At 42.9% G+C, this 16,018-nt stretch overlaps 1 protein-coding gene across 1 annotated transcript in view; it reads left to right on the forward strand.

Moving 5' to 3' along the window:
* Positions 1-1,371: 1,371 nt before the first annotated feature.
* The window catches only part of FAM184B (family with sequence similarity 184 member B), a 101,225-nt gene continuing 86,578 nt past the window's right edge, over positions 1,372-16,018 (forward strand). Inside the window, exon 1 of the mRNA XM_006208107.4 lies at positions 1,372-1,741. Within this exon, the coding sequence (XP_006208169.2) occupies positions 1,595-1,741 (147 nt within the window). The 5' untranslated portion in view covers positions 1,372-1,594. The remainder of the gene's footprint in view (positions 1,742-16,018) is intronic.

Here is a 16,018-nt window from a genome sequence, read left to right on the forward strand (position 1 = left end):
GAAGGGGGGGGGGGGGTTGTCCTGGAGAGGTAACCTAAGAGGATAAAGTAGGAGCGAAAACCCAGGTTGGCCATGCCTAAATAGTGTAATGTACTGGGGCAAAAGTAAGGAAGTTAGAATAGGAATATCTCAGTTTCAGACAGAACTCTGCTACTTTTAATTGCCTTATTTGGTACAACTTTTCAGTGTCTATTTCCTCATCTATAAAAATGGGAATTATTACCTGCAGTATTGAGGGATGGGACTGTGGTTTCTGAGACCCTTTGAGGTTTGCTTATTTTATTTATCAAGATTATTAAAACTCTTGATATAAAGCAGTTTGTAATATGGAATATATTAACCATGCAAATCTGATCAGGGTGTTGTCACTTTCCCCAAAGTCCACTGTTTGAACCCAGAGGAAGCAAGCCACAAAGAAATTTGGCCCGCTAACCCCTCGACTCGCCAAACAAACGAAAAAAGACACCAGCTCGTAATCCAGGCTCGACAGGATTCTGGCTCCAGTCGGCCGGTGGCCTAGTGTGTGGATGAGTCACTTCACTTTCACTGGGATCGGTTTACCTAGCCTTTCAGTTCCATCTTTACTCAGTTACTCCTCCATTCCTCTTGACTTCCTCTTTTCCCACGACTGCCACCATCCTCTCTACCCCTGTGTTTGGCCTTTTCTCTGCAGAAAATACTCTAAATATGCGAGTATTCCCACGCTACACATTCCCTCACACACATTCTGCTCTTTCTCGTCCCTGATTTCGGTCACCAACAGCTCCGCAGCCCCCTAGGCTCCTTGCCTTTGGTAATCTCCGCTAATTCTCCCGCAGCGTCCGGGCTCCTCCTCAAGATGGGGGAAGGGGGGATCCTATCCGCAGCCCAAGCAGGAGCCCCAATTGCACGCCCGGGTACCCACAGCTCCTCGCGTCCCCAAGACTCGCTTTCACCTCCCCGCCCCTCTCTCGGCATCCCGCCCTCTGCACAGCGCTCTGAGGCTCGGGAGCCGCTGGCTGAGGGCACCCGTTAAGGTGCCTGGTCCCTCGCCATCCGTTCGCCCACAGCACATCTCCAGGGTCCCCTCCGCAGACCAAGCACCCCGGCTGCCCGAGGCTGAGGCCGGCTCTTTTTCCTCCGTGGCCTGGGATGGCCACCACAGGCGGGGTCTGTCGCCACTGAGTCCAGAGCCCAGCGCCACCCACGTGTCCCAGAGCGCCGCGGCCAGCCAGCGCAAACCTCCCCAAGGCCAGCGGCTCCTCGTCGCGGGAGCTTATTGCAGGCGCGAGAAACCCGCACGGGCCCCGGGGCTGCGCGCGACTCACAGGCGGCGGGTGCCGGTCCTGCGCGCCTCGCCGCAGGGTGCGGGTGCCCGCAGAGCCAGGGAGCGAGCGAGCGCGGGAGGACGAAGGGTGGGATCGCCGGCGGCCGAGAGGCGGACACCCCGAGGAAGCCCGGGCCCCGGGGCGGTGCGGGCGGCGGGACTGCAGTGCCAGCCTCTCCGGAGAAAGCGCACACGCTCACACGCTCACACGCCCGCGCGCGCAAGCACGTGTACGCCGTCGGCTGCGAGAGTACGAGCGGAGCCCTTTAATCCAGACGCATTTCAGCGATGGCTTCTACCCTCAACGGCAAAATTCACGCGCCCGGGACTTGCCCGGGCTCCAAAGCCGATGCCCGTGGCGGCACTGGCTGGAGAATGGACTGTGATCCCGACATGCACGTGAAAATGTGCAAGAAGATCGCCCAGCTCACCAAGGTAAGGTGAGGCGCTGCGGGCCGGCGAGCTGCGCGCCCGGGGCGCCCCAGGCCGAGGAGGGAGTGCGGGCGCGTCCAGGGGAGGCCCAGACCGAATTCGAGCTGAAACTTTGGCTCAGAGGCCAACCCGGAAGGGAAGCGGTCCTAAATCTTGGTGACCTTCTGGAGGCACCACCGTGAGGCAGCTGAGAGAGAATTCTTGCCAAGGAAACTCCTACAGCTTGCAAGCTGAGCAGGAGGTCTGTACTTGCAAGATGCAAATGTGAATCGAGTTGAATCAGTGCTGTGGATGTGTGTGTGTGTGTTTTCCTTTGCCGGCTCTGTTCAAGTGATCGTGCCTGGAATGTTGTGATTTCATTCATCGCCGTACTTTACAGGCGGGGAGGAGGTCATGTGGGCTATTTAAACACTTGATACATTTATTCCTTCATTCAATAAATATTTGAGTCATTTGTTGAGTACCAGCAGCTTGCGTGGCGCCTTACTCAACCTGGAAGGCAGCCCAGGGGACTTACTATCAAATTGGGTTTAGACGTGTGCGGGAGCGAGCATAAATGAGGAAGTGAACGATTCACCATTTAATTACGTGATTACAAAGGACCTTGTGGGGGGGGGGGGATCAGCCAGCCCCTCGCCCTACCTCATCCCGGGGCCCTGACTGAACCTCGGGGGCTGTGTTGTCCTCCTTCTGAAGCAGGAAGATACCACCCTGCCCTTTGTTAACTCCTACCCTCTCCCGAAGCCTGCCAAATTAGGAGCTTCTTGTGGTGGGTTCCCCTCTTGTGCCTTGTGTGTAGAGGGAAAACAACGCCCCTCTCTGTCTTCTATACTCGGTCCCGGGTGTCTGGATTTAGCTCTTTGCCTTGGGGTTTCCTGCGGATCTCATAATAAACTCCTGCTAGAATGCCTGCTAGTGGAAGGTCGGGTCCAGGTTCTGTTACGGGACTTGCTCTCTTTCCTCTCTCCCTCCCACTTCCCCACACTCACTTTCCCACTTCCCCACACCCCCATTTTTGTGGAATTACAGGCATTTTCCTTCCTGACTATTTTGCCAGAAGGAAGAGAGCACAGAGGCTTGGAATTGGACACTAGTGGCCTTCCCCCACCCCTCCCATTCACTTCTCCACATTTTTTGCATATGAACCTTTATCCTAACAGCCATCTCTTTAGTCAAGGGTGGAAAAAGAGAAATGAAGATACTCCTTGGAGGCCTTGGCATGTGCTGCTGGCACCGCTGATCTAACCTACATTCATCTGAATGGTGATATTGACTCCAAAAAAGTATTGATTTGCAGTGCTGGGCACAGTATAAGGCATCCTCTCTGTCTTCAAAGAACCTAAAATATTTTTGGAGAAACAAGGTTGGAGAGAAAACTCAAAGACCCTGCTATATAATCAGTTAAACTGGGTATTTCAATTTTTGAGTACTGTAAAAGTAGAAAGAAACGATAAACCATTATGAGTAAGAACAATTAGGAGAGATTTTTATGAAAGAGATGAACCTTGAACTCAGTTTGAATTTATGGAGTCCCTACTGTGTGCCCGGCACTGTGCTCAATATTGAGGGCATGAAACTGAGTAAGACAGGGCCCCTGCCCATGTGATATGACAAATATATCAACAGATCATTTTCATGTAATGTGGTAATGTTCATCATTCTGCCCATTAATATTTATGGCACACTGTGTGCCAAGCACTGAGGATATGGCAGTGAAGAAAGCAGCCACGATCCCTAGCACATAGTAGGTAGTGAGTGTTTCTCAAAGTATATTCTGCACTAGAAATCACGCTTGATTCTTATTATGTAGTGCCTCTCTTTACCATTTTTCATGCTCATTGCTTAAATTAGACATTTTTAATATTGATATTAATATGCTTCCTTTCTTTTGGCTACTGTTTGTCCTATTTTTCATCTCTTTATGTATACTTAATCATTCTATAAGCTTTATTTTAGTTGTATCTCTGATAGGTAAACTTAACCCATGTGCATTTATTGTGATTACTAATATATTGGGGCTTATTCTTCTGTAATATTTTGTGCTTTTCATTTTCTATCATTTTTTATTCTTCCTTTTTCTCCATCCCAGCTTCCTCTTGGATTAGTTAACTGATCTACATTTCCTCCTTTTCCACTGCTGGTTTGAGGGCTTCAGGCATTATTCCTTTCCTTCTCAGAATGGTCTTTTATGTTTCCACATACATATTTAACCATAATTTTTCTAACAAAATCATCATGGAATTCTTTCTTCCTACAAAAGAGCTCTGCGTACTCTACCCAGGTAACAGCCCTCCCCTTTCCCATCTTGTCATTGTCGTCTTGCTTTTTACTTTCTTACATTTAAAAATTGTTTTTATAGTCGCATTAATTAAATGTACTAACATTTCACCAATTCTTCTACTTGCTACTTTTTTTTCTTGAATCTAAAGTCTTTTTGGGTTCACTTTTGTTCTAGTTGAAGTTCATCCTTTAATAGTTCTTTCTGTAGAGGTCTTGCTGGGGGAAAGAATTCTTTGTATGTTTGAAAATGTCTTTGTTTTGCTCTCATGGTTGGATGGTCACTTATTTGGATAGAAGCTCTGGTGAACAGTTCTTTTCCCATAGCACAATGATGATAGGGCCTTACTATCTTCTGGTAGTAATTGCTGCTGGTAAAAATCCTACTGCCAATCAAATTTTCATTCCTTTGTAGGTAACCTGCCTTTTCTCTTGATCACATTTAAGATCTGTGTGTGTTTATTTTGGTGTTTAGCAGTTTCACTAGAACTCTCTAGTTGTGAGTGTACTTTCTATTGAAGATGCTGCGCTCTCTTTAATTCTGGAAAATTGTTGTTTTTCTCTTCAAATATTGTTTCTCTGCCATTGCCTCCATTCATTTTTCTGGATGAAGCCTCTCCATCTATATTCTGAAATGTTATTAAATTGTTTTTGTCTCTGTTGTATCCTGGTGAAATCCTTAATCCTGTCTTCCTATTTGCCAATCCTCTAAATAATTTGTCCAGTCCAGAGCCTTTTGCACCTGTTTAGTTTTAGAATTACCTTTTGATTTCTACGATTGCTGTTCTTATTTCCTTTCTGTCTGATTTTGATCCCTTCTTAATTTTTATAGTTGTCTTGAAATATAATTTACATAGTATGAAATTCATCTAAGTGTACATACAATTCTACATTTTTTAGTAACTTTACAGACGTGTTGCACCATAACCATAATCCAGTTTTAGGACATTTCTGTCACCATCCTTTGTATCCATTTATAGTCAGTCCCTATTCCCACACTAATGCCAGGCAACCATTAATCTACTTTCTGTCTCTATAAAGTTGTCTTTTCCAGACATTTCATATCAGTGAAATGATACAACATGTGGTATTTCCATCTGGCTTTTTTCACTTAGTTGCTAAATCTTAGCATGTTTTTGAGGTTCATCGATTGTTGGAACATATACCATTCATTCACTCCCTTTTATTACTCAGAGTACCCCATTGTACAGCTATGCCATTTTCTGATTATCCATTCTCCAGTTAATAGGCATTTGGATTGTTTCCACTTTGGGACTCCTATGAGTAATGCTGCTATGAATATTACATTCATGCACACAAATTTTTGTTACTCTTGAAAAAATACCTATGGAATGGGATTGTTGGGCTGTATGGTAAGTTTATGTTTGACTTTTTAAGAAACTACCAAACTATTTTCCAAAAGTGGCTGTACCATCTTGCATTTTCCAGCCTGCTTTTCCGGGAAGATCTAGTACAACCCCACGCACCCAGTTCTCAAATCCTTTGTTATGTGCAGTCCTTTCCTTGCCTTGCTATGCACTCATATTCCTATTTTTGCTCTTGTGAAATGGCTTCATCTCTAAAAATTGAATCCTACTTGTCTTTTAAGTCTCACTTCCCCCAAGAAAAACCTCACTCTTGTAATTAATCATGTATTCATTAATTATTAATCGTGTATGCATTATGTTTTTCTTATTAATCTGTTTTTGTAGGAGTTCATACAATGCCTGGCACATAGTAGACCTTCAGTAGGCTTGTTAAGTTTAATTAAAGTTTCCTCCTAAAGATTTGGTTTATATTTCTTTTATCATACTTACCCATCTGATATTACAGTTTGTTTGTATATAGTATGTCCCTTAAAGTAATAAGCTCCTTCATTTATTCACAATCCTTTGCACCTGGTAAACACTCTCTAAGTGTTGATGTAGTAAATATTCACTTACACAGTGGTCCCAAATCCAAGAGGCACATTAAAATCACCGGGAGAGCTTTTAAGACCACACCAGTGAGAAGACAACTAAATGCAGTGCCTGATCCTAGCCTGGATTCTATCCTGGAGGGAAACATGCTACAAGGAGATGGTTGGGTCAGGTGACAAACTGAATAGATGACAGAGAAAATAAAAGTATTTGTATCAATGTTAGATTTACTGGGGTTGACATGTATCCTGTGGCTATGTGGGCAAATACTCTCATTTTGAGGAAATGTACCTTGAACTATGTCTTACTTTTAAGGAAGTGAATGTGATGTCTTATTCCCAGAGAATTTTACCTTATAAATAAAATAGAGGAAAGGGAAAATAGAAACAGAGCAAAGGATAAAACAAATGGAACAAAATGTTAAGAATAAGTGAACCTGAGTAAGGAGTATGTGATGTTCTTTGAACTGTTCTTTTGCTGGCAGTTTTTTCCCCTGTGTCTGAAATTATTTCTAAAGAAAAGTTAAGAACAAACAAACAAAAAGCATACAAGTCCCCGGTGGTCATCTTAGAAGGAGGGGAGAGAAGTGACAGGCCCTGCTATTTTCTCAAAGCCCCCCAGGAGCGCTAGCATTCACACAGGGTTGAGAACCACCGGTTTTGAACAACTAAAGATTAAACAAACAAACAAACAAAACAACTAAAAGTTGAAACAGTAGAGTGGGCACAGAGGGGTTAATTGGGAGAACAGGAGGTTCCAAATCCTTTAAAACCTGTGGGATGCTTTGGTCTTGAAAGCATCAGGCAGTGTGCTCAGCCCTGTCCCCAGGCTGGTCCAGCCAGCCTCTATTTTGCACCTTCCCAGAAGTCTCCAGCCTTTTTTTCCTTTTGTAGCTCTCTCCACGTCCTCATGCCCAGAAAAGTTGGCATCCCTTATACCCAGAGATTCCCCAGTTCCAACTTTTGAAGAGGAGTAGAGTGTCTGCTACCAAATACAAATTTTAGCAAAAGACCCTTTCATATTAGAACATGAAAATGAGAGGGAAGGCACGCGTTCCCGCTTCATGAACCATCCCTCTAACTGAAGGCTGACTCTCGGGAACCCAGCCCACAAGGATGACAACAATACACCTGTGGGACCACCTCTCATCTGGAGCAATTAGAGGAAAAGTACCCAAGAGGCCATGAGCAGTCTTCTTAGTGACAGAAGCTGCCAAGCTAGAAGTATAAGGAGTAAGACAACCCCGAGGGACCCTGTCAGTCACCCTTCTTAGATGATGTCTGCCAGGATCTAGGAAGACCGTATAAGGGCTACAGTGGAATCAAGTGACTGCAGCTTCTGTACATTCGTGGCTCCATGTGATTGCCCAGTGTCTGTGTTCCTTGCAAAGCCTTTGACGTACTTCCTTATCCTCTGTGTGCCCAGCAGTTCCGCGTGGCACGGAGAGGAACACCACCTCCAGTTGAGAGAAGAAAAACCTGAGACCCAGGAAAGGGTCAACATTCTTGCCCGACATCACATTAGGATGTAGTGACAGAACCAGGACCTCCAGAACCTGGTGTGAGGGGTGTGTGCCACTGATGCGTCTTCCCTGGTCATCCTTGTGTTTCCGTAACCTCCCTCAGCCATCTTTAGTACACTTTCCCAGGCGAGGGGAAACATGGATGTAATTGGTGAGGCTGAGGGCAGGAGCAGGGTCTGCAGAATTCTTTCCTCTTTCTCCCTCCTTTCTCATGGAGTGACCTGCCCATAGCAGTACACACCCTACCCTGCGGCCATGCCATCGATTGTGCAGGGGGAGGCGCAGTCCTGGGGAGAACTGCCCGGGCCCAGCGTTGTGACTGGGTGGGTAAATATCAAGAGTCCAGCGTGCCAATGGACGTAAGCCACAATCTCTAGTATGAATCTTACCAGTCATGTGATATTTTGGCTTTATGCATTGGTCTTGTATTTTAGTTAGTTCAGTGGGAAAGAAGGATTTTGTTTATTGGACTTTCCTGAAGACCCAACACACAGATTTTAGGATGAGTTCCATTTTGAGGAATTTGGTAAAGTGTTGTAGTAAAAAATGAATTCTGTCCTTTGGGAAAGCATTTTAACCTGACAGTGGGGACCTCTGAGTGGTGGTGTGGTATCGATCTGTAGATCCTTCCTTCCTCCTGTTGGAAATTCTGGAGGTCAGAGACACCACTTCCAGAATAGTAGCACCGTCAGACCAAGGGAGCTGTGTCTCCCCGTCAGAGACACCACTTCCAGAATAGTAGCACCGTCAGACCAAGGGAGCTGTGTCTCCCCGTGTCCCAGAACCTTACCAAGGTCTGTGAAGATACATTAGTGGAGACAGTCATGTTGGATGTGTGGGGAGACAGTGGATTGTGTAGGGAGGGAACAGGGACAGTGCTGTTATGGAGATTAGGCCCTGAGTAGAAAATCAGAAATATTAAGGAAAAAGAATTATGGGGAGAATGGTATAGCTCAAGTGGTAGAGCATGTGCTTAGAATGCATGAGGTCCTGGGTTCAATCCCCAGTACTCCTAAAAAAAAAATAATAAATAAACCTAATGACCCCCAAAAATATATAAATTAAAGAAGATTCTAAAAAGAAGAAAAAAAAGAATTATAATTTCTACTCCAAGTTATCTTTTAAATGAATTTAAGATCTATTTCTAAACGGACACTTCTTACTCTTATTTATACTAATACATGTAAATGAAAATTTTTTAAAAATTTTTTATTGATTTATAATCATTTTACAATGTTGTGTCAAATTCCAGTGTTCAGCACAATTTTTGTATATGTGTATATGTCCATGAATGACTGAAAAAAAATTGTAAATGAAAATTAAAAGAGAATAAACATGAGGCCACCTGGAGAGCGAACAGACAATTTGGGGGTTACCCTTGGCACGCTCTTCCTCCTGATCCCTGCAGGGCTCGTATCAGCTAAACTGCTGTCTCCTCAGAGAGACCTTTTCTGACTTTTCAGTTCAAAGGGGCCAATCTGCTTGTCTGTAATAGAGATAAGTTGTTCTCTCTTCCCTGGTGATTTGCTGTGCGGGTTCACTGACTTAAGGAACGTAAGTGGAGCATCTCACCCCAGGGGGAGGGCATATCATAAGCTTGATAGATGTTGGTTTCCCTTCCGTTCCAGAGCTAGAAGAATTGCAGAGAGAACCGCCACCCAGTTGTCAAAACCAGCCGCTGGGAACAAAACCCTTCTCTGGCCGGAGAGGCCGGGGCAGGGTTCCTGGGCAGTAGGAAGGATGCCTGCTGCCTCAGGAGTCCCCGGCTGCCGCTGGAGTCCTGTGTTTTTATGGCTTGAAGGTGTGAAAGTTTTATTGCACCCCCTGACTCCCTTAGCTTCTCGGAAAATACCCTTCTGCTTGCAGGAGCTTGTGTGGGGACAGATGTTTAAACAGTTCCATACCAGTCTGCTTTAGGATTCTAGATTTGAAAACTGCAGATCTGTTTCAGCAAGCCCTCTCCATTGGAATCTTTTAATTTAACGGTGTGATTCATGGCGTACTGACGGCTGTCTCACAAAAATCTTTTTGCCGTAAAAGAGGATGAAGTACGCCTTAAAATTGGGTGTCTTTGAACCCTACTAAGATGCCTCCACCTTTGCATAACCATTCTGGTCTCCGCACTTCCCCTCAAGCCTTGCTCCAGTCCTTGTCTCCACGCAGCAGCCAAGGGGATGTTAAATTTGAATCACACCCTCCTCCACTGCTGGTGGGAATGTGCAGTGTTGCAGCTCCTTTGGAAAACAGTTTGGCAGGTCCTCAAACAGTTAAACAGAGAGTTATCCTATGAGCCAGCAATTCCCACGCCTAGGTATATACCCAGGAGGAATTAACGTGTACATAGTATTCAGAGCAACATTATTCATAATAGCGAAAAAGTGGAAATTAAACTAAATGTCCATCAACTGAAGAATGGGTAAATAAAACATGATACAAAGTGCAAGGGTGGGTAGTGACTAAGGGATACAGGGTTTCTATTTAGAGTAATGAGAATATTCTTAAGTCCACTGTAGTGATAGTTACACAGCTCTGAATATACTAAAAGCCACTGAACTGTATACTTCAAATGGGTGAATTGTATGGTCTCAAGAATTATATTTCAATGAATCTATTAATGTTAAAACAAAGAAACAAAAGCAAATTGAATTTTCTCCTGTTTATTTACTTATTTATTTTTGCAGGGGGAAGGTAATTAGTTTCATTTATTTCATTAGTCTTTCGATGGAGGTGCTGGTGGTTGAACCCAGGACCTTGTGCATGCTAAGCGTGCACTCTACCACTTGAGCTAAACCCTCCCCCTGCTCTTTCTCGTGTTTAAATCCAGTTCTAAAGCAAGTCCTGATGACTTTACCCCGTAAACATAGCAAGTCCAGCCTCCTCCATTCTCCACGTTCACCTCCATCCTAGTCCAAGCCACCTTCACCTCCAGCCCCCAGTCCCTCCTGTGGCCTCCTCGTGGTCCACCCTTGCCCCCTCTCACAGCCCTGAGAATTATCTTATACAATATAAACCAAAGCATGCCATTCTTCTGTTTCAAACCCACCAATGGCTTCTCATTTCACTCGGACTCAAATCTGTTCACCTAAGATAAATTCTTTATCATGGTCACTTGAGATGGCTGCTGTTCACTTCTCGATGTCATCTCCTTGGCCACACTGGCTTTCTTTCAGGCCTTCAGAGGTACCTGGCTGGGGCCACTTGGAGCCTTTGAACTCATGGTTTCTTCTACCTGATCCTGGCTTGACTCAGATGTCTCTTAAGAGGGGGCCTCGCTGCTCATCTAGACCATGCTGCTGCCCGGCCCTCTCCTAGGTGCCCTCAGTTCCATCTGCTATTTCTGTTTTTCCCATCTGTTTATCTGTTTATTGCTTTTCCTCCCAACCAAGGAAGTTCCTTGAGAGCAGGGATTTCTGTGTGCTCTTCTCTCTTATACCCCTGTGCCTGGCACAGCACCTGGTTAGTGATCAGTGCCCAGCAAGTGTTTGTCGATGGACTAAATGAACAAAACTCTTCCTAGACCTCCTGCAGCTCCTAGGATAAAATATCACGTTCGAACCACAGCCTATATACGGTCGTCCCATGGGAGAGTGGGGAGGCACCATTCTCAAGGCCAGAACTCAGGAGGCACTAGCCTCCAATTTCTAGTTTTCTGAGCACAATGGAGAACCGGCTATATCTGACAAATAAGTGGACTTCCCCCTAGTCCTTCATGGGCCAACATCTGACTAAGTCACTCCCAGCCCCTGACCACTGACAGAGGGTTGGACCAAACTTGGTACCTCCATTTGGTCAAATCCAGATTCCTTCAGGACACCAGAATTATGAAATAAAATAAAAACATCAGTGACCAGTCATATATAGAAAATGTAACCGTTTTAGAAAAATAAAAAATATAGGTACGCAAAAAGAAAAAGAGTTCAAAGTATCCCCAAACCTATAATAACCATAGCGATATAAAAACTAATAACATTTTGGTATAGCCTGCTCTGTAATTTCCTGTACAATATAGACGTGTATTTTAAAAAACAGTTATACCATATATAGTTATTGTATTATCTGTGTTTTTTCCCCTCCACAGTAAATCTGGAGCCCTCCAATATAACTTTTAATGGTTATGTGAGTCCTCCATTTTATAAGTATTGCATAACTTAACTTCTTTCATGTAAGAAACTTTTACGAGTGCCTTCATATGCCAGGTAAGATCCCTTATCTCATGGACCTTACAGGCATGAGAAGTAGAAAGAAGTGTGAATAGAGGGGAAGGTATAGCTCAGTGGTAGAGCATGTGCTTAGCATGCACGAGGCCCTGGGTTCAATCCCCAGTACCTCCATTAAAAATAAATGATTTCTTGTAATAACATATAATGGAAAAACATCTGAAAAGAAAATGTATGTGTATGTATGTATATGTATAACCAAATCACTTTGCTGTACACCTGAAATTAGCCGTGTATTCAACTACACTTCAAGAAAGAAGTGTGAATATAATAGAAGACCTCCTATTCAATGTCGTGTGAACATTGTCAATAATTGAAAAGTGAAAACTGTAAAAGAAAAACCCTAACACATACATAACCTTTTTTTTAGCTTATAACAGGAGTCAGCAAACGGTGCTCCAGGTCAGATCAGCCCACAGCTCATTTTTGTATGGCTTGTGAGTTAAGGATGGTTTTTATTTTGTTTTTAGTTTTGGTTTTTTTGGGGGTGGGGGGTGATAATTAGGATTCTTTATGTATTTTTAATTAATTTTTTATTTTATTTTATTTTTTAGAGGAGGTACTGGGGATTGAACTCAGGACCTTGTACGTGCTAAGCATACACTCTACCTCTGAGCTATACCCTCCCCTCAAGGATGGTTTTTAGATTTTTAAGTTCTTGAAAAACATAAGAACAATATTTGGTGACACATGAAAAGTATATGAAATTCAAATTTAGTGTCCAAAATAAAGTTTTATTGAATACAGTCATGCACATTCATTTAGAGATTGTCTAGTGTAGCTTTCGTGGTAAAATGGCAGATTTGAATAATTGTGACAGAGACCAACTAAAGCCTAAAATAATTACTGTTGGCCCTTTATGGAAAAATTTTGAGGACCCGTAGTGTAAAGCATGTGGATGAACACTTATTCACTAATCTTTTCATGTGAGGCTCAGTTTCAGTTCTTTGGGACGGCTTGCTAATTGACATTTCACTTTATTTGTCTTGCATAAATTAGACCCTAGTTAGAGTGATCTTTTAATTTATCATTCAAACTGGGACACTTCTGAGAATGAAAGGGGGCAACAAAACCAGAGAGGCACTGAAACAACAGATGTAAACAGGACCTGTCCCAGCCTGACCGGGATGTGAGGTTAACCTGCCCATAATGCGTTATCATTTTGGCGTCTCTAAAGTGGAGAATGAGAATCTAAAACACATGTGAAACAGTCGGAATTCAGAATACTTCTAAACTTTTGAAACTTTTCACTTCTGTCACACCTAATTGAATACCAGGTTTTTTTCTCTAGCAACTTGCCTTCATTGAGTCTTTTCAAAGCATTCAGTCCAGTTTTCATAGGAACATCATACTCTTTACATTCATATGTAACTGACTCAGTGTGTTGTTAAATTACATACTTAAAATAGCAAATACAACTGGCATAAAGTTGTAACAAGTGAGGATTAGTATGAGCAGAAGTGTGGTGGCTTTCCAGAGGAAGGATGAAGAGTATTAAGTTATCCACATGGTGATTGAATGGAGACTGCTTAAAAGAGCTTCTACTGTTTTTATACAAAAATTGAAATGCAATTTTGACATGCTACCCAAGCAAGAAGTATGAAAACATTGAACAATCTGAGGGTCAAGAAAGACTCCCTGTGATAGGTGGGTTATTACTGGATATTTTGGTTGATTCCAGTTTCTCAGTATTATAATCATATTGTGATGGACATTCTTGAGACTCTGTCATTGCACTCTTGCTAGATTATTTCCTGGAGGTAGATCTCTATGAGCAGAACTCACCTTTATTATAGTCAGACACCTGAGAAAGAATGTCAGTTAGACTGGAAGAGACCAGGAGAGAGGAGTATTTGTCGATTAGTTAAAAACAATCTAATAGACAAGATGTACAGAGGTCCTTACTTATTAACTATGAAGCTTGCCATATTTTGAAAGGCATTTACAACTCTTTTCTCCTATAATGCCAACACTTGAACAGTTCCAAGGGCGCAGCACTTAACAGAGACAATGGCGTAATTACTTTCCAGCCGCAGTGGTGAGATAACAAGCCCAGGCTGTCAGTTCACATTATAACTGTTTAATGGGCCTACTTAAAGTTACTCACTGTATTCTCAGCCTCCAGGGTAAGACAATATACCTGGTAAATGCTCCCCGGTTGCTAAAGACACTAGAGAGACAAGCAGCTCTCTCACAGCTCGGGGGTCTGCAGGAACCCAGGGCACACCAGCAATTCTCCCTGTCTTGTTTCTGGTCTCATGAGGGTCTTTTTCTTCACTGTGGAACCTTCAGAACATGAAGCGGAAAGACTATGTGTGACTCTTTGATGTCATCACCAGGAATCATGTTGTTCCCAACCTCCTGAGACAGAATGGGGGATGCAGAGCTCCTGAAAAGATATGTCCCTGCCTGCTGAATGCCGACCAGCTATCACATAGCTTTCCCCCTTGAACTTCAGGCTCAAATGCCTGCCCACAAGGTATCTTAAAATGCAAATCCAAGAGATTATTCCATCTTTTACAGCTTTGTGCTAACTGTGCACTTGGCAGATGCTGTCTTCAGTTGATGGTAGCCCTGGTCGACCATGGAATAGCCTTCCAGTAGATATCAGAACCCCGGAACCTGTGAATGCTACTTTATTTGGAAAAGGGTTCTCTGCAGATTAAGTTAAGCATATTGAAATGAGATTATTTTGTATTCTCTGAGTGGTCCCTAAATCCAATGACAAGTATCCTTTTAAGAGAAAGGAGAGGAGGCTTTGAGACAGAAGAGGCAACGGCCACGTGAAGATGGAGGCAGAGGTGGGAGTAATGCAGCCACAAGCCAAACAGCACCTGGAACCACAAAAAGTTGGAAGTGACAGCAGGGAGTGTGGCCCTGAAGTCACCTTGATCTTGAACTTCTGACCTCCAGGACTGCGAAAAAACAAAGTTCTGTTTTCCTTTAATAAGTTTCAGGTATGCAGCATTGTAATTTGACATCTGTGGACATTACCAAGTGATCACCACCACAAGGATAGTTGCTATCCATCACCCTAAGTTGACCTCCTTCACCCATTTCACCACTCCCCAACCCACCTTCTCCTTTGGTAACCACCTATCTGTTCTCCATGCCTATGAGTTTGTTTTTGTTTTGTTTTGCTTGTTCATTTGTTTTGTGTTTTTAGATTGCATATGTGGCTGAATTGTAAAATATTTGTCTTTCTCCATCTGATTTATTTCACTTAGCATACTACCTTCAGGTCTATCTATGTTGTCCCAAATGGCAGGATTTCATTCTTTTTATGGCTGAGTAGTATTCCACTGTGTGTATATCTATACCATATCCTTATGCATTCATTCACTGATGGATACTTAGGTTGTTCTGTATGTTGGCTGTTGTAAACAATGCTGCAGATTAGCGGTTTCATGTTCTCTGAATAAACACCCAGAAGTGGGTCATATAGTAGTTTTATTCTTAATTTTTCAAGGACTGTCCTACTGTTTTCCATAGTAGCTGCACTAATTTACAGTCCCATCAACATGTTTTCTCCATATCGTCACCAATATTTATTTCTTGTCTTTTCAGTAATAGCCATTCTAACAGGTGTGAGATGATATCTCATTGTGATTTTGATTTACATTTCTCTAGTAATTAGTGATGCTCAACATCTTTTCATGTGCCTTTTGGCCACCTGTATGTCTTCTTTGGAAAAATATATATTTAGAGCCACTGCCCATTTTTAACCCTGCCCATTTTTTAATCAGATGGTTGGTCTTTTTGTTGTTGACTTGCATGAGTTCTTTGTATATTTTGGATATTAATTCCTTATCAGATATATGATTTGCAAATATCTTCTCCCATCCAGTTCATTGCCTTTTCGTTTTGATAATGGTTTCCTTTGCTGTGCAGAAGCCTTTTAGTTTAATGTAGTTCCATTTATTCATTTTTGCTTTTGTTTCCCTTGTCTTTGGAGTCACAGCCACAAAAACATCACTAAGACTCATGTCAGTGAGGTTACCATCTATGTTTTCTTCTAGGAATTTTATGGTTTCAGGTCTTGCATTCAAGGCTTTCATCTATTTTGACTTCATAATTGTGTGTGGTGTAAGGTAGTGTCTAGTTTCATTCTTTTCATTGTGGTTGTCCAGTTTTCCCAACACCATTTATTGAAGAGACTGTCCTTTCTTCACCATCTATTCTTTGCTCCTTTGTTGTAAATTAATTGTCCAAAGATGTGTAGGTTAATTTATGGGCTCTCAATTCTGTTCCATTGATCTGTGTGTCTGTTTTTGTGCCAGTACCATATGTTTTGATTACCACAGTTTTGTAGTATAGTTTTAAATCAAGGAGTATGATACTTCCA

This window comes from Vicugna pacos, chromosome 2 (assembly GCF_048564905.1).
Source record: "Vicugna pacos chromosome 2, VicPac4, whole genome shotgun sequence".
Taxonomy (NCBI): Eukaryota; Metazoa; Chordata; class Mammalia; order Artiodactyla; family Camelidae; genus Vicugna; species Vicugna pacos.